This window comes from Mandrillus leucophaeus, unplaced genomic scaffold (assembly GCF_000951045.1).
Source record: "Mandrillus leucophaeus isolate KB7577 unplaced genomic scaffold, Mleu.le_1.0 Scaffold294, whole genome shotgun sequence".
In the NCBI taxonomy this organism is placed as follows: domain Eukaryota; kingdom Metazoa; phylum Chordata; class Mammalia; order Primates; family Cercopithecidae; genus Mandrillus; species Mandrillus leucophaeus.
In genome coordinates, this window is record NW_012103076.1 from 4,695,488 (window position 1) to 4,720,146 (window position 24,659).

Genomic DNA, 24,659 nt, shown 5'->3' on the forward strand with positions numbered 1-24,659 from the left:
GGAGGGTGCGGGGCTGAGGGATGAATGGGAGGTGCGCGGAGGGTGTGGCTGGGGGTGTTGAGCGGGAGGTGCAAGGAGGGTGCGGGTAGGGGAATGAGTGCGAGGTACGCGGAGGGTGTGGCGGGGGGCTGAGCGGAAGGTGCGTGGAGGTGAGCAGCTGCGCGGAGGTAAGGAGCCACTGACAGAGGCAATGCGCAGGGCCTGCTGAAGACCACAGGGGACTTGCTGGAGTAACCTCAGACCTCCAGGCCCATCCTTAGAAGGACAATGTAGGGGAAAGAGTCCGCAAAGATGGATTTTGTGAGAGGATCTGTGGCACCAACAGGATGAAGACACTCAGTGTGTGTCTGGTGTGAGGCAGGGAGGCGTGCAAGACACCGTATGTACTTGACTTCCTGATGCTACTGCATCAAAAAGAGAAGGCGAGTTTAGGCAGAGCCCATGGGATTCAAGTATGCAGGGTTCATGGCACTTTGAGGAAAATGATTTGTCTGAAACCAAAGGAATCTTGAGTCCAGATAGGAAACTGGACTCATTTCTCATGATACAATGAGGCTTAGAAAAAAATTCTGATAGGCCAGTTCAGGGTCCCCTGCTCGGTGCACCTGGCAGAGGCCAGCCTGCAGCTCTGGAGGTAGGTGGAGGAGGCTCTCGGCCACCAGGTCCCCACAAGCCAGGGCTGTGGCAGAAGGCAGACAGAGAGGAAGGGCCCCTTGAAGCAGGCCTCAGCAGCCAACCCACATCCTTCCCCACCTTTGCCCACCACTCTCTCTCTTCCTCTCATGCTGGATTCCAACACACCCCAGTACTGCCGGCTCTCATGCTCCAGCCAGGGGTGTTTCTAGAAGGTTCCTTCACACTGGCCTGGTTGCTGTACCCTATTTAAGGGTGTCTTTCACCCCTGCCCCCTACCCTAGTGAGTTTCCTGTGCTCCTAAGACCTTCACATCTCCCAGTTCTGATGTGTTTGGGATCCTTCCAGGGGTTGGTCAGCCTCAGGGACCCCCTGCACTAGAGGCAGACAGGTGTCCACATACTGCGACTGTCTCTTTTCTAATGAAGCATAAGTTCATGAAGATATTAACTCTGCACTTGCTTTAAGAGCTTACAGCTGAGGGCCAAGGCCATATACTGTTTACAGCCCTACAAAAATGTTCTCTTTGGGTAAGATCACGGGGACTGCCGATCTCTGGTGAGCAGGGGCCAGAAGGGCCCTGTTTTCTGGCTCCACACCTCACTGCAATGTCCTATGGGCATCTCAGGAAGAGCCAAATTGCATCTTTTTAACATGGTTGCCCACCTAAGACAAGCTGTGCTGTTTTAGTGTTCTGGAGAATCCACCCTGGTGAGTAACAGTGCTCAACAGTGGACACAGGCTTTAGGAACGGGATGGCAGGCTTGCCTTGCATACCTCAGTAGGAAAGAATCTGACCGAGAACCAGAGATAGGAAAAATATCTTAAAATTCATTAGAAATGCCACAAAACAAATCATATTCACAAACTCTAGAGCAGAGAATGCAGGCAGCACTTGGGCATTTTACTTAATAGGGCACATGTTCCCCGAGGATGACGGATAAAGACCTCGTGGCTGTGGCGAGACCAGCCCCACTCCTCGGCATCCGCAGACCTACCTTGGCTGACCTGGTGATGGCCCCGATCTCCGAGTACAGATCGGAGCTGTCTGGGAAGTTTTCCACCACCATGGTGCACACGTGGTGGAGAAGCGACTGCTTGTGCACTGTGTCTTTGACTTCTGGAACCTTCTCGAGGTAGCTTAACTCAAATGCTTTGGCCTGTTTTGCAAACATCAATATAAAAGACAAGTTTCACGCAGGCTCTTAGAGAACAGCACAGATGGTTAGAATCAATTCCCAGCTGCAGTCGCCCCAACATTCAGTTTCTCTGTGACTGAAGCTCCTGGGGCCACATGCTCCTTGAACCAGGGCTGATCACATGTGGGCCAGCCACACTGAGAATGAGGGAGCCTCTAGCCCTTTCCCACCACAGCCATGAGCCATGTCCCAGGGCTCACCCCTAAATCAGGGTGCTGTGGGACTAGGCTCTTACATCTGTTTATCTACTTCCTCCTCCCTTTGCGTGCTGTCACCTACTTCCTGGCCAAAGCTGGGTCAATTTTAAAAAGTTGCTTTTCTTAATAGCTAATGCATGTTGGGCTTAATACCTAGGTGATGGGTTGACAGGTACAGCAAACTACCAGGGCACACATTTACCAGTGTAACAAACCTGCACCTCCTGCAAATGTACCCCGGAACTTAAAAATATTTTTTTAAAGTTGTTTTTCTTTAAGCATCAAAATGCATGTAAGCATGAATATTTGAGTGATAAGCTCAGGAAAAAAAATGGGGCAGAAGAGTTTTCCAATGTCAAATTTGAGAGTAGTTACACTTCATAAAGAATCATGTGTGTGTTTTCTGTTTTCTTATTTGTAGCAAGACACTGGTTGAAATCTTGAGATGGAATCTTGCTCTGTCACCCAGGTTGGAGTGCAGTGGCAAGATCTCAGTTCACTGCAACCTCCACTTTCCAGGTTCAAGCTATTCTCCTGCCTCAGCATCCTGAGTAGCCTGGACTACAGTCACGTGCCGCCATGCCTGGCTAATTTTTTTTGTATTTTTAGTAGAGACAGGGTTTCACCATGTCAGTCAGGATGGTCTTGATCTCCTGACCTCATGATCTCAGCTTCACAAAGTGCTGAGATTACAGGCATGAGCCACTGCACCCAGCCCAGGCCCTGGTATCTTAAGAACAAAATTCCTTCTAGATTTTCAGCAAGAAGACACAAAAGTCATTTGTTCTACTGTGCTTTGGGGGACCTGAGGTACAACCTTCATCAGCAATTGCTGGGCAGGGATTTTGTGGCAAGTGGGGGGCTGCAGGATGAGGGATGGGGCCGACTTACATTAGTTCCATTTAGAAAGTTTCCAATGGCTAAGAGAGTAGACAGGATAAAGCCCAAGGTTTTATTGTTCTCCAACTGGTCTATTCCTTCCTTCAGGTCCAGGAGTGGTTCTGCTACTTCCTTTCAGTCAAAAAAAAATTTAGACGATAAAAAATGTACAATTTGGCTTTACTTTGTTCTTTTGACTTTCTGTATAAGGGAACACGCGGTGCTCTCCCCAGCACGAGGCAATCCCCCGCGATGGGCATTGTTCCTAGGTATGGAAATGTGTGGCAGGGAGAGCCTCTACTCCCCAGACCCTGCAGTGGAGACCAAAAGGACCTTGTGCTGGGGTGACAAGGGTTCTGGACTCCCCGTTCCTGCCTCAGGGAATGCCCTCCTCTTACTCTCCTTCCTGGCTGTGGCTGACTTCCGGGAAACTCTTCCTTCCCATCTTCCTTCAGCTTCTAGACCACAGTCTTCTTTGCTTTTTCTCGTTCCAGGCAGATTGGCAATGAAAGTTGTGGCCTCGATGTCCCTGAACTGCCCCAGGCCTCCTCCTCCCTTCAAGGCACTCCATGGCTAGCCACCTCTCAGCCTGGGCTGCTCACTAGAAGGCTACTGCCCTCACTACCCCACTGCCTTCATGATCCCCCTCCCTCAGACCTCCAGCCCACCCTGTAACGTCATGGCCTCCATCTCCCCCACCCTCTCTGCTGCTGTTCTGTGGCCCCCACTCCTTTGTCTTGACTGAGGCTCTCCCCCAGACTATATCCCAAAGCCAGGAGATCCAGCTTTAGTTTCTCCAGCCCAGGTCCTGCCAGGCTGACCCAGTGATCTGTTTTCTCCATGATGTTACCTCCCTTAGCTAAAGAAAGTCACCTGAGCACGCTGGCTGGTCTTGTGGCCCAGTCATAGCAGTCACCTCAGCAGTCCTACGTGTCTTTCTCTCTGCTTGACTTCCTGATGAATTCAAATACTGTAGTTCCCTCCTGAAGTCCCCCAAACCCACCACCACCTATCTAGCCCTCAGTATAGGACTTTGCTCCTTCCTTTGCCAGAAGATGGAGACTACATAGCCTCTCCACTTGGCTTTATTTTTTTAGAGATGGGGGTCTCACTCTGTTGCCCAGGCTGGAGTACAGTAAGGCGATTATAGCCCACTACAGCCTTGAACTCCTGGCCCCAAGTGATCCTCCTGCCACAGCCTCCTGAGTAGCTGGGACTACAAGTGTATGCCACCACACCTGGCTAAGTTTTTAAAATTTTTGTAGAGACAAGGTCTCACTATGATGCTCAGGTTGGTCTTGAACTCCTGACTTCAAGTCATCCTCTTGCCTCAGCCTCCCAAAGTGCTGGATTACAGGTGTGAGCCACTGCACCTGGCCCACTTGGCCTATAGAATCTGTCCCTTCTGGGGACTTCTTCTCAACTAAGATCCCACACAGTTCACTTTCCATCTCTCCCTTTTCTTCTCCACTGGCTCCTTCTGTTCAGCCTGCATCAAACTCCCACTGCCCTACTCCAGAGAGGATGCCCATGTCCTCTGCTTTCTACTCAGGAGGAGCCTCCTCAAGCTTTCTCCATTAAGGCCCCTTTCCTTCTATTCTCCTCCCAAACTCTTGCAATAGGCATCATCTTCAACTTTCTACCAGGGATACTCTCTCAAAGGGACCCAAAGACCTGCTAATTGCCATAGTCACTGGCAGTTTAGGCGATTATCATCAGGTGGAAGGATTATAGGAAATTTTCTGTATTGTGCTTTTCTGTATTTTCCACATTTTCTACAATGAGAATATAGGACCTGAAAAAAATTTAACTGTTTTGCTTTGTAATCAATCACCTGGTGCCCACAATCTAGTGTCTGAGGCTGGCACCAGGCAGACACTTTAGAATCAGCCTCCATTGGCCAGCTGCTGATCACCTGGTGTACACACGACCTGCTCATTGTCAACTCACCCTTCACACCCTATGCCAAGAATGACATTTCACTGCCTTAATATTGATCAATGAAAAACTGCCTTTCTCAATCCTGTGGATGTGGGATCAGCTGCCTCTCTTACTGAGAGCTTACCTTTTCTGTAGTTTCGTAATCCATTTTGAATGCCCAGAGGTGAAGTCGTGCAGAGAGCTCGCTGATGGAGGAGAGGGTGAGGAGGAACTGCTCTGCACTGCCCAAGGGGATTTCAGGGTTGGCCAGCTGAGCTTCCTGGATTTTCTGCTTCTCCTCGTCGGTGGGAATCATCGTTAGAATTTTCTGGAAATATGAGATGATATATTTTCTCTTAGTGATGGACCCTCCCCTGCCCCTTCAATGTTATAAAATTCATATTATAATTTTCCAACCAGGTAATAGAGGTATCTACAGGTGTTATATTGTCGTAAACCGAATATACTTGAAGCAACTTGACCCAAAATTTCAGGGTTTTGCACACAAAGGACATTCTAGGCAAGAAAGGGAGATGGAAGGTGAGAAAAAGATGAAAAACAAGACACGGCCGGGCGCAGTGGCTCAAGCCTGTAATCCCAGCACTTTGGGAGGCCGAGACGGGCGGATCACGAGGTCAGGAGATCGAGACCATCCTGGCTAACCCGGTGAAACCCCGTCTCTACTAAAAAATACAAAAAACTAGCCGGGCAAGGTGGCGGACGCCTGTAGTCCCAGCTACTCAGGAGGCTGAGGCAGGAGAATGGCGTAAACCCGGGAGGCGGAGCTTGCAGTGAGCTGAGATCGGGCCACTGCACTCCAGCCTGGGCGACAGAGCGAGACTCCGTCTCAAAAAAAAAAAAAAAAGAAAAACAAGACACAAGATTAGAGAACAGCTCCCCCAATTCCCTAGGAAGTAGAGTAAGACATGTCAAAAAATATGCTTTGTAACGCTTCTGGATTAACTTAAAAGCTTACAAAAATGAATCATTTTCAAATAACTCAGATTGACTTTTGTTCATGTGACATATAACTATTTTAACTGTATTTCAAAACTTACATAGAAATGATAGTACCTTAAGTAATACTAAACTTAAGTCTGATTACAGAAAAAATTATGATGGTATCTATAAATACAAGCTAATAAAAGAAGTATATCTTTTTACTTCTATTTGTTTCTGGTAAAAATCAATTGTGGAAGGCAGAGAAGGCAAAAAGGCACCAGAATACATACGATTCTCATACACTCAAATTCCTTTGTGATTACATTTTTTAAAGTAAAAATTCTCATGTCTACTCTTACTATTCCTATTGAACATCATATGGAAACCTTAGCCAGGTACATAAAAGAAATAAAAGGCATACAGACTGGAAAGGAAAAAACTGCTCATATACACAGATGTCATAATTGTCTGCATAAAAACTATAAAGAATCTATAAAAAATTTCTAAAACAAAAAAGTGAGTTTAACAATGTATGATGTAGGGTCAAAACACAAAAATCCATCTTACTAGTTTGTTATCTGCACATTTATAATAAACTAAGTTTTAAAAAAATGCTATTTGCAATGAAACACATAGGTATAATTCTAACAAATCCTGTTAAGTATCTTTATGCTAGAAACTAGAAAATGCTGATGAAAGCAATCAAAGAAGATAGAAACAATAAATACATGGAGAGACATACAATATTCATGGACTGAAAGACTCAACACAGACAAGATGTGACTTCTTCCAAAATTGTTCTATAGATTTAATTCAATTCCAATCAAAACACCAGGATGATTTTTTTTGTAGATATATGATGCAGGACAGGTGAGCCCCAAAATTGAGCTTAGCCTGGGATGGTTTTTGGCTTTAACCAGGAAATAATTCAAGGGCAAACTGGTAGTGATAGACTGAAATTTTTTATTGAACAGTACTGCTCCTTCTGGAGCAGGGCTAACTCCTAGGCAGTGTGCCCAGGGTCAGCAAAGTATGGTCTCTTGGCAACAGTATTTATACTCATGTAAATCTATTTTCAATTATATGCAAATTAAAGGTCAGGTCAACACAAATTGAGGGGTGGGTTGTTTAGAACTTTCTAGGAAAGGGACAGTAAGTTTTGGGTCTTGCCCTGGAAAGGGGTGGTAACTTGTGGGTTGTTGCCATGGCATTTATAAATTGTCATGGCTCTAGTGGGAGTAGCTTATACCTATGAGCAATGAGGGCAGCGAAGGATTGCTTTTGTCTCCGTCTGTGGTTTTCATCAGTTTTTTTGCTTTATCCCATCTGTACCAGATCCTGTTTTGGTCATCAGGGTTGGGACCAGAAAGTAAGTCCTGCTGGTCTCCTACCTTACATAGACAAGCTGATTCTAAAAGTTACGTGGTAAAGCAGAAGAACTAGAACAACTAAATCTGAAAAAGAGTAATCTTGGAGAAATCATATAACCTGACTTTAATAAATAAAAAGCTATGATAATTAAGACAGTGTGTCATTGGTAAAAGGATAGACACCTAGATCGATGGGACATAGCAGACAGTTCAGAACAGGACACACAAATGTGGCCCATTGATTTTGAAAAAGGTACAAGGCAATTCAATAGAGACAGGATATTATTTTCATCAAATGGTGTTAGAACAACTAGACTCCATATGCAGAAAAAAGCAACCTCAAGTTAAACCTTACAGTATACATAAACAAACTCAAAATGGATCACAGATCTGAAAATAAAATGGAATACTATGAAACTTTTAGAAGACAACATAGGAGAAAACTTTTATAACCTATGTTAGGCAAAAATTTCTTAGACATGATTCCAAAAAAGAATAAGTTAATAAACCAAACTTTATCCAAATTAAAAACTTTTGCTTTGTGATAGACACTGTTAGACAATAGAGGACAAGCTGTAGTTCCTCAAAAGATTAAATATAGAATTATCATACCACCCAGCAATTCCATTCTTGGGTATTTATCCTAGAAAAATGGAAACTTACTTTCACACAAATGCATGTACATGAATATTTGTAGAAGCTTTATTCATAACTGCCAAAAACTGGACCAAGCTAAATATTCTTGAGTGGTGAATATACAAATTGTAGTAGATTCCCTGCAATGCAATAGCACTCAGCAATAAAAGGAACAAACTATAGATATGCACAATGATTTGAATGAATCTCAAAGGCATCATGATGAGTGAAAGAAGCCAGTCTCAAAAGGTTACATGCTGTTCACAGGGCATTTTTGAAAAGACAAAACCATAGTGATGGGGAATACATAGTGGTTACCAGGTGCCAGAGGTGGGTTGAGGGTACAACTACAAAAGGGCAACACAAGAGTTTTGTTGGAAGATGGGACTGTTTTAAATCCTGATTGCAGTGGTCATTGCATGAATTTATATGCTTTAAAACTCACAGAACCATATACCAAAAAGTCGACTGCACTCTATATTAGTTCAAAAACTAAGAAAATAAATAACAAAATGAGAAACAGGACTCTTGACACCACAGTCCCTACATATGCACATGTTTACACAAGTGTGCATCAGGATGTATCTGGCTGGGATAGATGTAGTCCTGGGCTTGATGAGGGTGTTAACAGGCAGGACTGCCTTAGTTTATCAGAAACCAATGATGCAAAACTGCATTGCAGTTGTGCATTCAGGCTGTAGTCAGTGTAAAGTTATCAAAGGTGAGCCTGAGACACCTCCCTTTCCAACTTTCCCTTCACTGGCTCTCCAATCACTGAGGCTTTGGGTGGAATTTGAGCATCTGGAGAGATATGTGGTGGCAGTGCTCCTTGCTTTCCCACAACCTGGCACATGTCCCACCTGTTCACGCAGATAGCGTTAAGAGATAGCCAAGACACTTCAAGCGGATGTTGCCTCTTTAAAAACATGCATGATTTAAACTCAATTAGTTTTCAAAATAAATGCTTCACTAAAATTTGTATTTTAATTTCCTTAGCACTGCCATTGTTTTTGGCATGACCAAAATTCCAAAATGAAAAACTGTCAACACTTTGTACAACCTTCAGAAGACGTCTTCCTGTAATGAATTTTGTTGCTTTGTTCCTTTGAGAAAGCAATTACTCTTCTTTTTGTTTTTCATTTATCTAATTTATACTACTTGATCAATGTTGAAGATTTATGAGGTTGCCACCTGCCAGTTTATTTTATTTTTTTACACATCACTGACAATAAGAATAGTTGTAAGACAGTGGAATGGTAGGTTAAAGCCATCTCCTATGAGCCCCTCCTATGAGCTGATGGCCCTTGTTTTTTGTGAGCAGATGATAATGTGATGATTATGAGGTGGTATATTTAACTTGCTTTTCTAAGTCAGTAGATTTATTGATAATTTCATGATCATCACTTCATTTCACAGGAAAGCAAACATCAAACAAGACCAATATGTTGATAGGGATACGAAGCAGAGAAATTCTAGGCAGAAAAGGGTGGAGTCCCTGGCAAAGGCCCCACCCTCAAGCCTGGAACTGTGGCCCAAAGTGAGAACTTTACATCCCCGTTTCCCCACCTTTTCCAAAACCACCCCTGGTCTGCCCCACCCCCATCCTGTACCCATAAAAACCCCAGGCTCCACTGGCAGAGAGCAGAGAAGGGGAGAAGAGGAGAAGCAGCAGGACATCAGAAATTGTGGTTTGATGTCAGAGAGAGGCAGCTTGACTTCAGAGGGATGGCTTGACAGAGTTGCTTCCAAGAGGAGTACAGCTGGGGATGGCCAGACTCTGGGGGAAGATCACTTTCCCATTCCATCCCCTTTCCAGCTCCCCTTCTTGCTGAGAGCCACTTTCACTGGCAATAAAACCCTCTGTATTCACCATCCTTCAATTCATTTATGTGACCTGATTTTTTTCTGGATGCCAAACAAGAGCTCTGGTGTCACAGATGTGGGCGCTAAAGGCTGTCACACTGACCCTCTGCCCTCACTGGTGGAGAGCAACCACCTCACACAAAAAGGCAGAGGGCCAACTGAGTTAACACTTAAGCCATCCATGATGGCAAAGCTAAAAGTCGTACTGTACACATGCCCTCTGGGGTTTCAGGGGTTGTGGGTACTCCCCACCAGACACCGCTGCAGGGCCCACATGGACTTTTGCTCCTGCTGGTGCCCAGAAGCACATGCCCCTGCCCCTGCACTCACTCACCTGTGTGCTCCCACTCCTTAGAGGAGTTGAGAGCTATGAGCTCAGTAAGCAAGGCACCCCCATCACAAGGCCTGTGAAGGGGTCAGGGAAAATTTCCTGTTTCAAGGTGATAACCTCCATGTTTTTAGCTTTTGCCTAGACAGCGTCCCTCTAGCACTACTCTAAGTATATTTGCTTTTGTATCTGAAAGTCATGTATTTTGGAGAAAAATGCAGAAATCTCCTTTTGTTTTTAAATAGACCCCAATACTATTGGGTTCGGCCATTTCATTTACTTGCATATGAAACCATAATGAGTAATTCTTTTGTCCTGTGAGTTTTAAACAGAACCCTGGCTACAGCTTTGGATCAGCATCTGCCACAAGGATTTTGATGACTGCAGTAGAAAGTTGAAGCCCTGAGGGCTATGCCTGGTTTGCATACAATGTGCATATTTGCATGAGAAAATAGTGTTCTATCTATGTACTTACATTCCTATAGCAACTTAAAAAAAAAAAAAACAACTTTAAAGCATCTTGATAGTATCTTCTTTCATTCTTAGATTACTCATTGAGGCACATTAGGGCAGAAATTACTGTATCAAACTCACAGACAAAATGATTTGCCTGAAGCTAAGCTGGATCAATGAAGGCAGAGCTAGAGAAGAATCCAGGGGCTACCTCTAGTTTCTAGCACTAGCCCCATAGTTCATAGGGATTCAAATTAATAGTGAATAAATGCAACCATAAATGCAAATTAGCAGTGCAGCTAAGCCACTCAGTCATCAAGATATTCTGGTTCCCTGGCACTGCTGAGTCAACTGTGACTCTCTGTGGTCAGGTTCGTCTGCATATGTCCAGCACCCACGCAGCTGGGCACCTGTGGACAGGCACTGTGCAGGGTAAACTGCTTTCAAAGATGCTGTCATTTTTTATCTGTGACCAAAGAAAATTTCTGTTTCTAGGATGCCGACTGGATTGGCAGCCAAGTTGGGCCAAGTTAAATGTTGTTTGGGACCATTCAACTGTGCTACCCTCTGAGCGGACACAGACGCTATAAAAATTAGAGAAGAAAGAAAAAGAAAATAAAAATTGTCATACTTCCATTTATGATAATTTGATGCCATTTTACTTGGGGAAATATCATTAATGCTACTTAAAGATGGCTGCACAATGATTTTTTGAAGTTTAATACTCTTATGAAAAATGACTTCCTTAATGAAGTTAACTACTCCTTCAGGTTTTCGTGACAAAACTGGATACATACCATTAGGTTGCTAAGCAAAGCCATGGGATGAAAACATTCTAATTAAGTTTAGGTACACAGAGCTGTCAAACAACCCCATTAAGCCATGGTGCCAGGCTACAGTGCTTGCATCCGAGAAGCAGACAGTTTGGCTAAAGGCCCTCTGGGTGCAAGCTGGAAATCTCATTAACAAAGATCTGTACGTACCCAATTGCATGTCTTCTCAGTCCTGATTTAACTCTTGAACAAGCCTAGAGAACAAGCTCTGGGTATTGGTTTGGCACAGGGATCTAGATCATCTATCTCTACCTCTCAGGTCCCTGAGATCAATGGCCCAAGATAGTAGGTGATGCCTGAGAGTGCCCTGGATTCCATGTTCTCCAAGAGGGCTGTTTCGACTGGAGTCTTCTCAGCTGTGACTGGAAAGTGCTGAGGGATCTACATAGTCTCTGGATTCACACAGGCAGCCTTTAGATCAGGGGCTCTCAACTGGGGTGATTTTGCTCCTAGGGGATACGCAACAATGTATGGAGACAGTTTTGGTTGTGGGGGGAGTGTAGGTGTTCCTGACATCTAATGGGTAGAGGCCAGGGATGTGCTAAACATCCCATAATGCACAGGACAGCCTCCTACAACAAAGCACTGTTTAACCCAAAATGCCAGTAGCATTGAAGTTGAGAAACCCGCCTTAGAAGAGAACATAAAAATGTAACTCTCTGTCATTGTGACTATGAATTTACTGAGGACTCACGATGCAATAAAATCTCAGTAAGGGCTACCCATGTTTGCTATGGCCATGTCTCCTCACTTCAAATTGCTCCGTAAGTCAGTCACTCCTGGGTAGCAAATGTAGGCAGCACAGTGAAAAGGGCTGTGCTGCTGCGTACATGTCTCTTCCTCTCCTTTCAGATTCCCTCTTATTCTCTGAGCCACACAAACCCAGGCTTGAAGGGCCCCTTCAGGGCCAGCCACCCCGCAAAACCACAGCCTGTATTCTGGATTCAAGCTTCAGAGCTTGCATCCAGGCTCCCCGGCTCTCTGGCACACTGGCTTGGGAGCCTGGGCACACACTAATGCTGGGACTCCCGTTCTTCATTTTCACGTTGGGGAGCATATGTACCTCATAAGCTTTGATGAGAATCTGTGGCAGGCGCCTACCTGGTGCCTGGCCCACAGTAAAAATCCTATGAAAGTCAGATTTGGTGCTGTGCTGCTACTCCCATATCCATCAGCATCATAGCTGTAATTATTCCTTCCTGGGTCAAAAGGGTGTTCAGCTGGAACCCAGCCAGACAAGAAAAAATAATAATTTGGTTCATTCTAGAATCTGAGTAACTTACCGTATCTGAAACTTTCCCCACCTGGGGAAAGTTGCATTTCAGGAAAGAACAAAGGCAAAATCAAAGGAATAAATTTCTCCTGAGGGACTTTCAAGTTCTCATGACAAGGAGGAGAAATATTTGTAAAGGGTCAGTTGTCCTTTTATTCTTTTAATCAGGCTGGCTCTGGCTATCTTTGTAGCCTCTCTCTGTATGAATCTGAAGCTTTTGTGCTCTCTAAAGGATCTTGTTGTGTAAACAGGATGGCCCAAGAGCCACTGTCTTGTCTCCCCTAGAGGACAGATGTGGGATTCAGTCAGGGTGGTGGGAAAAATTTTAAGAGGATATTATAGGAAAGAGAAGCAAACCTTCTTGGAAGGCCGGGGGGTTTGCATCGCTTTAGTAAAAGATTTGACTGAAAGCAGCCTAACCCTCTTTACCTTGAGTTGATACCAAAAGAGCAAATAACAAGGGAATGTTGGGGAGTTTATCTAAATAGCTTGTTTGCTCACGTGGTCCTAAGACTAACCTTTGATTATCCGCGGGTGCATGATTGCTCTCTACTGGGGGTCGGCAGTGTTAATTTCCCTCTAGTGGTGTTTACTCAAGACCTTTGTCATTTAATCTGTACTAAATAAATGTGAACTTCACTAGCTTATCAGGGCAGATGCTGCAGATTCAGGAGCAGAAGCCCCTTAGCCGCACTGACAGACAAAATATCTGTCAGTGTATGTCTCTCATCTGTCACTGGGTTAGGGTCTGCAGGTCGGACCCCGCAGACAGACACTTTGCACTTGGTACATCCAGGTCCACCCAACAGCAGGCCACTGCCCTGCTCCTCCCTTGTTCCTCTAGGAGGGTCCCAGAGTGGGATGCATCACACTGAGGCCTGGCCTGCCCCTTCCTGCAATCCGGCAACTGCCTCAGTCTCTCACTCTGTATCTCCCAGCTGTCTCCCACTCACTCCTTCATGTCCCCTGATCCAGTCTGCCGTGTGCCCTCACTCTCTCCAAAGGCCGGATTCCTGGATTCGAGTGGGCCCTAAATCCAATGACTGGTATCCTTATAAGAAGAAGGAAGTTTGAACACAGAGGAGAATGCTGTTAGAAGACAGAGAACACACCTGGATATGCTGACCGGCTTTGCTGCCTGGCCTGGCTCCAGAGCTCAGGGCACAACTTCTTCTGCCAGGAAAGAAGTGCATTTCCCTTATTGTACTTGTTCCTGGAAAAGGGAGTGTATGTTTCTCAGAGTAGAGCTGCTTGGGCCTTATATAGGTTTTCTAGGGGTGCCATAATAAAATATCACAAACTGGGTGGCTTAAACAACAGAAATGTATTCTCCCACAGTTCTAGAATCTGGAAGTCCAAAATCAAGGTGTCAGAGACCATACTGTCTCTGAAGGCCCCAGGGGATGAACTTTGCTTTTTTTCAGTGCTGGTGGTTGTCCACGATCCTTGGTATTCTTTGGCTTTTAAAGACATCACTCTCATTTCCATCTCCATCATCACAAGGTATTCTGTACATCTCTCTGTGTGTTCTCTGTCTTCAAATAGCACTTTCCTCTCTGTATTCAAACTTCCCTCTTCTTATAAGGATACCAGTCACTGGATTGAGAGCCCACCTGAATCCAGTATGACCTCATCTTAACTTGATTACATGTACAAGACCCTTTTTCCAAATAAGGTCACATCCTGGGTGGGCATGAATTTGGGGGTCCACTTACTAGAGCCTGCAGTTCAGGCCTCTAGTAATGGCTTTTCCTGTGAAGGTCCCTTCCTTCCAAAGCATGAAGGCATGCCCAGTGGGCTGGGTGCAGACCCCTCTGCGTACTGTGTGCCCACTGCTCCCTCCCATTCCCAGGGCCATGGTTGATTCTGGCCAGAGGCCCAGGCCCTTCCTCACTCTCAACTTTTCTGTAGAAGGCTTGCTCTCCCTCTCTGGAGTCAGGCATCATAGGTTCCATCCATGCCCAAGTGTCTCAAACAAGAAGATGAACCCCAGTCATGGAGAGGCTTTAAAGGAGTCTGGGGCTCCCTGCCAATAGGAGGATGGGTTAGGTGCCATTCAATGCCACAAAGCAGTGTCCCCAGATCCCCACTCTGACCCAGTGGGCCCCCAAGCTATAACATCCTTCTGTAGCAATTGGTGGGTGGGACACAACGGCTTTGCTCACTCTTTTTTTTATAATAAGAGATTTAACCTGCTAAACTGGCAGCAACCTACAGCGGAGGGAGAGCGTGGCCTGTGGAAGAACACAAACCCAGGCCCCACAGGCGAACCCTGTCTCCAGCTCCAGCTGTGTGGCCACAGCCACGCCACCCAATGTCGCTCCACTGTGTGACATTCAGATCAACAAATGCTAAAGCTTCAGCTGGCTTGAGCTCTCTGGCTTATCAAATGAAACACGTCTCTCTGAACCCCAACAAATGCCAAAAGATAAAGCCCTTACATGGATGTGCGCATGTTCTGAAAACCCTACCTTTGAAAGTGTTAAATGTTATGTGGTTCAAAATGACATGGGAAGGAAAACCCTAGTGGCCTCCCAAGGAGTTTATCTACTCTTCTTCCATTCTGAGGTAGGCAGAGTGTGGTCAGAGGGAGACTGGTAAATGAACCTGAGTGAAGACTGCTGAACTTCATAGGTAAAGTGAGACTTCCCCTCCCCTCAAAAAGTTTAACACATGTAAGAATGATTAACCTTATTCACAGTCTAGCTGAGCACAGAAAGGCGCATCTTTTGAAATGTGGACATGCAGCATATTATACGTGCAGTATATGATAAAATACAAATAATGCTTAATAGAGCTTCCCTCACCTCGATTCCTTCTTTGTTTAAGGCATACTCATCAAAATTCAAAATGGCGATCTTAATCGTCCTTGGAGGGGGCAGCACCGTCAGACCAATATTGATGGCGTTACTCCTCTTGGAATCCAGAACAATGATCTCTTGCCTTTTTCCATCTGCAGCAGTTTTCTTTGTGATAAAAAAAAGAAGAATCCAAGATTAATGCACCATCTTGGGTCCTTTCTGCATTTCATTATTAAAAGCACTCACTACTTATTTAGAGATGAAAACAAATGGCCCCAGTTCGGCTCAGAGGACTGGCTACTGTTCAGCACAGAAAGGATCAGGGATTAGTTCTGAGAAGCTGCCAAGCCTGGGTCAGCAACAGAACTTCAAGAGTCAGACACATACAAAAATAAAATGGATTTTCCTTCAATTGGGAAAATGTGATATTTCGCAAGGAAATAAAATCTGTTTTTCCATAGAAGCAGTGAAAACAATATCAAAACCTTTCAGAGTTCCTTTCTTGTGGGCTTCGAGGTGTCAGAATGTCTTGGTTGGCCTTCATACATACGGTGTGTGCCCAGAGACAGCTGATTTACATGCTGAGAAGAGGATCGATAAGGAGAATACAGCACCACTGGCCTGTCAGCCCCTCCAGATCTACAGCTATACTGTCTCAAAGCCCTCACCTTGTCATTCAAACATTCCATGTCCCTTATACCAGAGCACCTCCACCTTTCCTGTGAACTTAGGCCTCTGTGCAGCTGCCTGGTGGATGAATGAAGAGGGGCCTTCCAAGGAAAAGAAAGGAAAGGGCATGCACTGGTGAGGATGAATAGGGGACGAACGGGCTTAGAGGCCTAGGAGGGGAGCAGGGAATAAGAAGTGTCCTGGCATTATCAAAGTCCTTGTATGTGTGGCTTCCCAGTTGGCCTGCGTGGTCCTCAGAGGCAGGTCCTAGGCTTCACTCATCTCTGCAGCCAGCCCAGAATTAGACACGATGGGAGCTTGGCAAGCGGGTGTTATAAGCCGAATGTTTATGTCCCCTCAAAATTCCTAACTTGAAGCCCTAACACGCAAAGTGATGATATTTGGAGGTAGGGCCTCTGGAGCTACTTAGGTTTAGATGAGGTCACGAGGGTGAGATCCTCATGATGGGACTGGTGTCATTATAAGAAAAGACCAGAGTGCTACTAGTTCTCTCCCTCTGCTACTTGAAGACACAGCAAGAAGGTGGCTGCTTACAAGCCAAGAAAAGCACCCTCACTAGAAACCTAACTGGCCAGTACCTTGATCTGGAGTTCCCAGCCTCCAGAACTGTAGGAAATAAATTTCTGCTCTTTAGGTCACCTGTGTGTGGTATTTTATTATGGCAGCCTTAGCGAACTAAGACAGTGTGTGTGGGGTGATGAGTCAACCCTGTCACTGGCCAGAGCTGTGACCACAAGGCCCCCAGCTTTCCTCTTCAGCTCTCAGGAAGTTGGGTGCAGGTGGCACTGGGGGGCAGGTGGCAGAAGACTTGGCTCCACAAGCTCCCTGCTCTTGCTCAGGTTTCCCTTGAGGCAAACACACCTGGGAGGATGGCTATTTTGACTCATGTAACAAGTCTAGAGTAACAAAGATGAATGAGGCACTGTGGCTCTCCTGAAGACACATTCAGCACAGTAATGGGGTGTGCTGTGCCCTCTGTTGTTGAGGGAGCTCAACAGCAGAGCAACTGTAACTCACCTGGTGGTGGAGGGGCTCAGGGTCTGGAAGGGTTGACCCTTGGACTAGGCCCTAAAGAATGTCTAGGATCTAGTCTGGGGAGAGAAGACCTTCAGGAGATAAGAAGTGGCTTTGTCTAGATTGTTAAAAACTGCCAGGGATGAGGCTGGAAGTTTGATGGGGCCACATCCCAGAGGACCTGCTGACCCAGCCAAGCGGCTCCGACCGCACTGTGCAGGCAGGTTCCCACTGAGCAACTGACTGCCACTCATCATCCAATCTCCTATACTGAAGCCTCACCTTGTTCTCTAAAGCAGGGACCCTGGCTGGGCCTGGGAGCAGCCAAGCCAGCTAGAGAAGCTGGTCTGCTGTAGCCCCAGGGACCGTGAGGCATCGAGGAGAAACAGGCTCAAGTCCAACTTAAGTCCTCCTGGAACCTTCCAGACTTAGTTGCTAAATTTCTATTTTAGATCCTTAAATATGCAGTTGGGAATAAACTCAAACTTCTTCATAACAAAAACACAATACAAAAAAACCAACAACAACTACTGAAAACATCCCAGCTGCTTTGGGTCCTGGTGACCAGGAGGGGCAATTCCTGTGGGTAGGGTTGTCAGCTTTGAACACTGGGCTCCCAGGGACACGTGGATATATACGTGCCTCCCCCCTCCTCAGGGAAAGTGTTCTGTTCTACGTAGTTAACCTAAGAAACTTATCCGGAGTCCCCGGAAATTCTCAATTTAGCTTTTAAATCTAATTTTATGCTGTGTGTGGAATGCTAAAGGAATGAGAAAAGTTTGACAAAATGTTGAAGATAGACAACAAAGAAGGATGTTACAACTAGCAATGCCAACACTGTGGTGCTGGAGGCCTGTTTCTCCAGGCACTGCTGGGCACCTACCCCAAATCCATGCCCTCTTCCCCACTCAGCAACAGGACTCTGGTTTTTTTCAGGCTGATTTTTTTCAGACACATTTGTCCATTAAATCAATTCCCTCCCTGGACCCCCTGCGACTGAAGCTGGCCCCGTGACTTGGTTCTGGCTTTTGTTTTCCTGATTAAAAAGCAACAGACCTGGTGGGCCATGCCTTCTGCTCTTCCCCCTTCTTCCTGCCTAGAATGGAGATATGGGTCTGGAGACACAGTGGCAGATGTCTCGTGAGCACAGGATGGCAGCAGGGATTCCCTGGGAACCAGTAGCCCTTAACCCCTCATCCACACAGTCCCCATCACTCTAGGAGCCTGGAGAGATGCCAGAGCAGGCCCAGCCAGCTCACCCACAGGCTTTATGCAAAATGAAGCCCCTTCCCATCACCCTGAGACTCAGTCCCATGGCAAACAGCTTGGGAGAGAAGCACTACTCAGATTCCAGCCTCATCCCTGGCAGCCAGTGTCCACGTGTAGCAAGCAATTTACACAGACCTACGTGGTGGCCCTGAGCCTGACATGCCCTTGGCCCCATTCTCAGTAAAGCTCAACTTACGGCAACACACATGCCCACACACACCCCTGTAAGTCAGGGAGGGGTGAGCCACCGAGCACCCCAAGATCATGGGAGAGCTGTCCCCACAGAAGATTCTGCACATTTGCAGAGCACTTCCACCCATATCATGAAGGAAAGAATAAGCATTAAGGAAATACCTGAAATGGAATTATGCAAACTCTAGATTTTTTCTAGCAAAAAGGTGCTTTAAGTACTGTTCTTTATAATCACAATAAACCTCCACCAGATGCTACTAAACACTCACGTGTCATCTGGTTAGTACTGCCTGAGATGAGGGAGTGGGTTGGGTAGGGCTGCCCAACTCTCTCCTTCCCTCTGACAGTAATCTAAAGCAGCACTTACAAGAACAAGCCAGAGCTCTCTGTGCCCACATCCATGTCCAAGGATTGGCAGGCATCTATTCTGATCCATTTGAATTGTCCTTCTGAGGCAAAGCCTCAAATCAGCAATAGTGAACTTCACTAGGTCCTCCACATGGTCCTATGACAGAGCAACTATCGTCCACTCTTCCTTCCCAAAGCGTCTCATCACCATCCGTCCTTCTCCATTCCCACCTCTCCACCCTGGGCCTGACCACCCAGAACTCCACTTCTCAGAGCAGCCCAGCACTCGCCTCCTGCTTCTGGTCTCTTCTCTCCCTAACCCATCCATCCTACTCTTGCTAAAAGGAACTTTTCTGGCCAGGCACAGTGGCTCAAGCCTGTAATCCCAGCGCTTTGGGAGGCCAAGGTGGGCAGATCACAAGGTCAAGAGATTGAGACCATTCTGGCCAACATGGCGAAACCCTGTCTCTACTAAAAATACAAAAATTAGGTGGGTGCAGTGGCACGTGCCTGTAGTCCCAGCTACTCGGGAGGCTGAGGCAGGAGAATCACTTGAACCCGGGAGGTGGAGGTTGCAGTGAGCAGACACCACACACACGCCTGGTGACAGATGGAGACACCATCTCAAAAAAAAAAAAAAAAAAAAAGAAAGAAAAAAGAGGCACTTTTGCTTAGTGCATTTCTTTGGCCAGTAAGCCACAGTTTGCCCATGATTTAAAATTTGAAAATAAGGAAATTGGTCATTGATGGGAAGGGGATATAAAGCAGAGGTCAGAGAAGAGTGGTCCTTGTGAAGGTTAGAAAATGTAAATGCCCTTCTTGAAGGGGACAGCATCTAGAAGGAGGGAGTGAGCTGTGATGGGGCAGAGGTCAGACAGGTATCAGGAACAGGAGAGGAAGCAATGCTTCTAAGTAGGAAATCAGAAAGTTGTTCTGCAATTGATAAGAAACCAGACACCCCCCAAAAATACCCAAACAAGGAAACAAAGCAAAAACCCTCTTGTATCTTCTATCTGAAGAAAATGCCAACATTTTCTTGAGAGTAATAAATGAAGACTTGGATAAATGAGAAACTTTATGCTCCTAGATAGGAAGTTTCAATATCACAAGTGTGCTTTAGTTATCTCTTATCTAATTATATATATATTTACATATGTAACATGTATATTTATATATAAAACATAAATATATATAGAAGTAATACATATATTGGCTGTCCAGTAGATATATTACGTTTATTTTGCATATATGTAAAACTATCAAAATTCCCATAAGATTTGTTTTTGGAATTAGAAAAAAATGTCTAAAGTGAACATGAGAGAATATTGTATGAAAGTGTCAAACATGTTCTTAAAATGTAGAGTTATACATACATAATATCTACCCAATCAGCTATCAGCTGTGTAGCACTGGCCCTAGAATAGTTGGAATAATAGAACAGAATAGAATAATAGTACAGAAAAAGCTCTTACACAATCGTCCAGGACATTCTAACAAAGACACTAAGATTAGTGACCCAGAATCTAACATAAAAAGATCCATTTTTAATATGGAATCAGAAAAACTAACTTTAAGCCAAACAAACTGATATGGCGAGTGAATATTGTGACAGGCTGGATTGACTGACATGGTCCTTCTTGGGAAGGGAAATGGCCAAGAGAAAGCAGGAACCCAGGCTGGTGTGGGAACAGCCAAGTGTTAGCACGGCATGAGTACACCATAGCCAGGAGATCACCTTGCTGACTAGGGTATGACACCACCCTGCTGCCTGGAGTCTCAAGACATTCTCAGTGATGGTCCATGATGCTGAACCCTGCACAGGTGCAGAAGAGGCTGAGAAACAAGCCCAGTCCCTGATGGTCTCTTTCTGATTGACTGTGTAAGCTTCCCTATATTTATTGCCTCTCTTTGATATATAATCCATCTCCTTAAACAGGTATTTCCTGAGTGCCTGCTGTTAGGTGCCTGGTTCTCAAGTGGGAACATTTCCATGCAGACTAACAAAAAATGCATACCTGTGGAGGGCCAGGATGCCCCCAATACCCATGGTCAGTTCTGGAGCAACAGGACCTTGGGGGTTTTGTCTTAGTTTGTTGATAAAAGAACAACTAGCCAAAGCTCTGCCCTCTTCCTCAGCAAGTTCCAAGAACTATCAGGGAGGAAGTGATGATGGAAGGAGCTGCCTGAGCCCAGGCTCCAGGTACAGGATGCTAGACTAGGGGTTGGCTGGATGTGAAAACAGGAACAACTATCTTTGGGTGGTCAGCAAAAAGGCAGACATGAGACAGTGGGCGGGAAACCATGGCAGGGCCGTCTCTGAACATGCTGCTTTCTCAGATACGTCCAGAAGTGCTCAAGGAAAGAGAGGAACTTGCTTCTTTAAGGAAGTAGGGGGAAGCCTGGGAAGCAGCCAGGTTCTGTTTTGGTTCCAGAAAGCCGAGTTAAGCTGAACTCCCATGGCAGAGGTCCTCCTTCAGAGCTCCAACTACCGGGAGCCTCCAACATGCCCATAGTAGCCCGTCTCCCCTCGAGGAAAGACAGTCTCTGGATGAATGCCATGTAAGGCTTTTATTTGTTGTTTTTGACTTGGCTAAGAACAGTGCAGGGAGAGGGAGCAGGGGTGTGCACAGCCAAGATGAGGGAGAGGCAGAGGTTACCCTTTGTGGAAAGAGAGGCTGTCTAGGCCAGCAGGAAACTCAAAGGGAGTGGGGAGGCGGTCATTAAGGCAACTCAGGGAGAGGATCCAGCTTCTAGGAAGATGCAGGTGAGCCCCTCTAGGATGAGGCTTCAAACAGACAGCACTCAAGGCTAGAAGGGTCACAGGATTCCTGAGAAGGGGAGGTAGCGACTGTCAACTGCCAAAGCTTCGGGGAAGGGCTATGCCTGTTCTTGGCAGCCCCAGATTCAGCTGGTGAGCCGCTGCCTGGGTTGGGAGTCTGCTTTCTAGAACCAGCAGCCCCAGGAGGTAGGACCCTGCAAACTCAGCGACTCCATGAGGCACAAAGTCACACATGGTAATAGCAATATTTTCTAGAACCGCTAAGCCAGATATTTAGGCTCGCCTGGATATAAGCACTGCAGAGCCACAAGTCCACCCAGGTGGATCCTTGGTGAGACACCAATCCTTGATGCAGAGAAGGATGGCAAAATGCCCATGCGGAGGAGATGCCCAAGTCAGGCTTTCAGATAGAACAAAGTATTGCCTCCAAGGAAAAGTATTTAAGAATCTGCAAGTAAAGACTCAAACTCGATTCAGAATGGTTATTGGAAAAGAGTGACCATCATACAAGAGTGACCACAACCTGGTTTCAGTCGGCATCCTGGGAAAGAAAAAGATCTAACTTCCCCCTCACAGACATTCCATTTTGGAAAAAGAAGAGTGAGGATTCAGGTAGCAGTTAGGAAAAAAAAATGGAAAGAAAAATTTAAATCGTTAATAGTATTCATTAAGCTTAAGGCTTCCTGAAATGTTGCCACATCACATTGCCCCTTTGCAGTTTTAAAGAGTATTTTACTATAACAGAGGATGCAATATTTAAAAAGTGGATATTTAACATAGAACATGTCACCCCAGAAGGCGCTGCAATTGACAATAGACACTGGACTGAGGACATGGTTTATTAAAAGAACTGCAGGAGGTTTAGGGAGTGCTGGTGAGTCTGAGAGCGCTTCCATGAAAGGCGACAGACCTTTGCAAATGTTTCTCTGCATCACTGTTGGAGACCTTGGGTTGGGCTCAGAGAGGCAGAAGTTCTAGAAATGGTAAATCATTCCTCCTCGCCCCCTGCCAAAAGACTGACACCACAGGATATTTTCAAAACTGTCTGTTGAGAAAGTGACAGTTACAAGGATGCAATGACATAGATGTCACAAAGAGGTGACAACTATGGAATTTTCCTGAAGTCTTGAAACAAGGGAGACAGGGAGGGGTATAGGAAAGCATTAAGGCAAACCGCCCGCCATCTACACCCCCACCAACACATACACCCTAAAATGAAAAACAAAAACAAAAACTAAACCCAAGCAAAGGTGGAGGAATCCTTAGAAATAAAATGTCTTGCCAGGTAAGGTTTGCCTTATTGTTAAGGAAAGAGTATTAATTTCTCATATGTGCCCTTTGGGTTGTCTAGAGTAGAGGTCAACTGTTAAACAGACTTCCTGCATGAATTCAGTTTATTTGTTATCCTAATCCAGAGACCCAGGAGAATAGAAGGGAGTCTCCATGCCCTCCAGGGACTTTTGGCCCTGACATCTTTCTCTGGGGTTATTTTATTCTCCTATAGGATTCACCACATCCTATAGGATCAGCAGGCACACACCAGGACTGTCTGGGCACACAAGGATGTATGAGCGCCCTGCTGAAGTCCCAGAGCTGTGTTCAGAGATTCTAGGTAGAATTCAGATTTCTGAGGGTAATGGTAAATAACCTATTATGTCCTGAACTTGAATATAGCATAGGAAGATTTCTATCTACTCTCAGGAAAATCAAAAGGGTCAGGGAGTGTCAACGTGGAGAGTGGTGGTGGGGAACACAGTGCTCCTTCAGTGCCTCATTTTTCACCAGAATTCAGTGGCTCACAACCTTGGTTGTACTTGAGAATCCCTGAGGAGCTTTTACAAATATACTTGGGAAACTGAGGTGGGAGGATCGTTTGAGCCCAGGAGTTTGAGACTACAGTGAGCTATGATTGTGCCACTGCACTCCAGTCTAGGTGACAGAGTGACACCTTGTCTCTAAGAAATAAAAACAAGAAAAATAACCCAGGCCAAGGCCCAACCTGACCTAATTTTTTCTTTAAAAGTTGCTGTTACCAGTTCAAACAGATTTAGAAACTTCAAGGTAAATAAACATCTCCAGATACATTCTGGACTCCCTCCCTGTGATAAACCTAATGAATGCAAGAGAGTAAGACAACATCAGGTCCCCAAAGTGGAAACTGAGTCCCACTCCATGTCTGTTTTGGTCTGGCGGTAACTTGGGGCATAGAAGCTGCCCTTTGAGAGCAAGAGGGATTTTGCTGCCCCTGGTTAGGTACAAGGGTTGGAAAGTCACTTTCCTGGGGCCCCCCAGGGTGATGTCAAGCCCAAGAAAGTCCCAGGGCTTTCTGCTCTGACATCTTTTCCCAGGGTCACCTTATCGCCTATGGGGCTCACCACATCTTAGACCAGCAGTCAGAACATAATGAAATTCAGCACAGGATTTCTACCTTTCACCATAAAACACAATATGATTCGTCTTATTAAAACACCATATAATTCCAGCTGATAGAGAACAATTGATCCAATTCCAGAAACTATTTTGAAAGAAAATTAAAAAGTGCATCTTTTCAGTCTTACCATTTTTTTCATTAGGTGGTCACCCCAGCCTTAGATCTGGCTCAGGAAACTTTGTTTTTGGGTGGCTTAGTCACAGCCACGCCCAATAACTCTAGTCTAATGTTAGATTTTTTGATGAAACCTAAAACCAATTCGCTTTGTTTTGTGCTGTCTTGTGAAGTCTATTTCACTCTATTTTTGTTGCATTTTATTTATTGTACTTAATTTAAACATTTCGGAGCCAGAAATCAGAAGTGGCTGTTTACATTGTGATTTATGAAAACCACAGTCAAGGATTAGAAACAGAAATGAGATTGGTTATATCTGTAGTAGTAACATATGCAAAATGGATTCAACTCTCCAATGTAATGTGGGGGGTTTTTTTGTTGTTTTTTGATTTTTGAGACAGAGTCTTGCTCTGTCACCCAGATTGGAGTGCAGTGGTGTGATCACAGCTCAATGCAGCCTTGACCTTCCCAGGCTCAGGCGATCTTCCCATCTCA

At 45.4% G+C, this 24,659-nt stretch overlaps 1 protein-coding gene across 1 annotated transcript in view; it reads right to left on the reverse strand.

Annotated features, from left to right (window-relative positions):
• The window catches only part of FHOD3 (formin homology 2 domain containing 3), a 237,779-nt gene that overhangs the window by 31,931 nt on the left and 181,189 nt on the right, over positions 1–24,659 (reverse strand). Inside the window, exons 13-16 of the mRNA XM_011986117.1 lie at positions 15,334–15,492; positions 4,974–5,156; positions 2,921–3,040; positions 1,632–1,793 (exon numbers count right to left, since the gene is read on the reverse strand). Coding sequence (XP_011841507.1) covers positions 1,632–1,793; positions 2,921–3,040; positions 4,974–5,156; positions 15,334–15,492 — 624 coding nt within the window. The remainder of the gene's footprint in view (positions 1–1,631; positions 1,794–2,920; positions 3,041–4,973; positions 5,157–15,333; positions 15,493–24,659) is intronic.